This window comes from Seriola lalandi, unplaced genomic scaffold (assembly GCF_002814215.2).
Source record: "Seriola lalandi dorsalis isolate HSWRI2012SDOR001 ecotype SW California unplaced genomic scaffold, Sedor1 jcf7180002054977, whole genome shotgun sequence".
NCBI classification, from domain to species: domain Eukaryota; kingdom Metazoa; phylum Chordata; class Actinopteri; order Carangiformes; family Carangidae; genus Seriola; species Seriola lalandi.
This window is the reverse complement of record NW_019525527.1, coordinates 26,978-27,734: the sequence shown is the minus strand read 5'-3', so window position 1 is coordinate 27,734 and position 757 is coordinate 26,978. Positions and strand designations below refer to the sequence as shown.

Sequence of the window (757 nt, the reverse complement as noted above, 5' to 3'; positions counted from 1 at the left end):
AGTCCCTCCTCTATCAGACAGTGTGTGTGTCTGCAGCAGGCCTCTACATACCTGAGAGTGTCCAGTCTCCAGTCTGGATCCTCCAGTCCAGCAGACAGAAGCTTCAGTCCTGAGTCTCCTGGATGATTGTAGCTCAGGTCCAGCTCTCTCAGGTGGGAGGGGTTGGAGCTCAGAGCTGAGGCCAGAGAAGCACAGCCTTCCTCTGTGACCAGACATCCTGACAGACTGAACACACAAAACAACATACAGGAACCCTCTGTCAACACCTGCTGCTCTGTTAAACTGTCATCAGATAAACAGGTTGATGGATCCTGACCTGAGAGTCTCCAGTGGACAGAGTGGACTCTCCAGTCCAGCAGACAACAGCTTCACTCCCGAGTCCTGCAGGTCGTTGTGACTCAGGTCCAGGTGTCTCAGACTAGAGGACTGGGAGCTGAGGACTGAGGACAGAGCTTCACAGCTTCTCTCCGAGAGGTTACAGACACTCAGTCTGAAGAGATGATCATGAGGAATTAAAGAAGAAAGGAAGTTATTTTCTCTCCTGTTGAAAAGACAGAAGTGTCTTTATTTAATGATGAATAAATCAACTCTCTCTACACTTACACAGCTTTGTTAGAGACTTTGACCACTGGCAGCAGCTTCAGAAGAGCCTCCTCTGAAGCAGAGTATTTCTTCAGGTCAAACACGTCCAGATCTTCTTCTGAGGACAGTAAGATGAAGACCAGAGCTGACCATTGAGCAGGAGACAGTTTATCTG

At 48.9% G+C, this 757-nt stretch overlaps 1 protein-coding gene across 1 annotated transcript in view; it reads right to left on the bottom strand.

Annotated features, from left to right (window-relative positions):
- Window positions 1-475: 475 nt before the first annotated feature.
- Window positions 476-757, bottom strand: part of LOC147817278 (protein NLRC3-like) — a 6,851-nt gene continuing 6,569 nt past the window's right edge. The window contains exon 4 of the mRNA XM_087171144.1: window positions 476-490. Coding sequence (XP_087027270.1) covers window positions 476-490 — 15 coding nt within the window. The remainder of the gene's footprint in view (window positions 491-757) is intronic.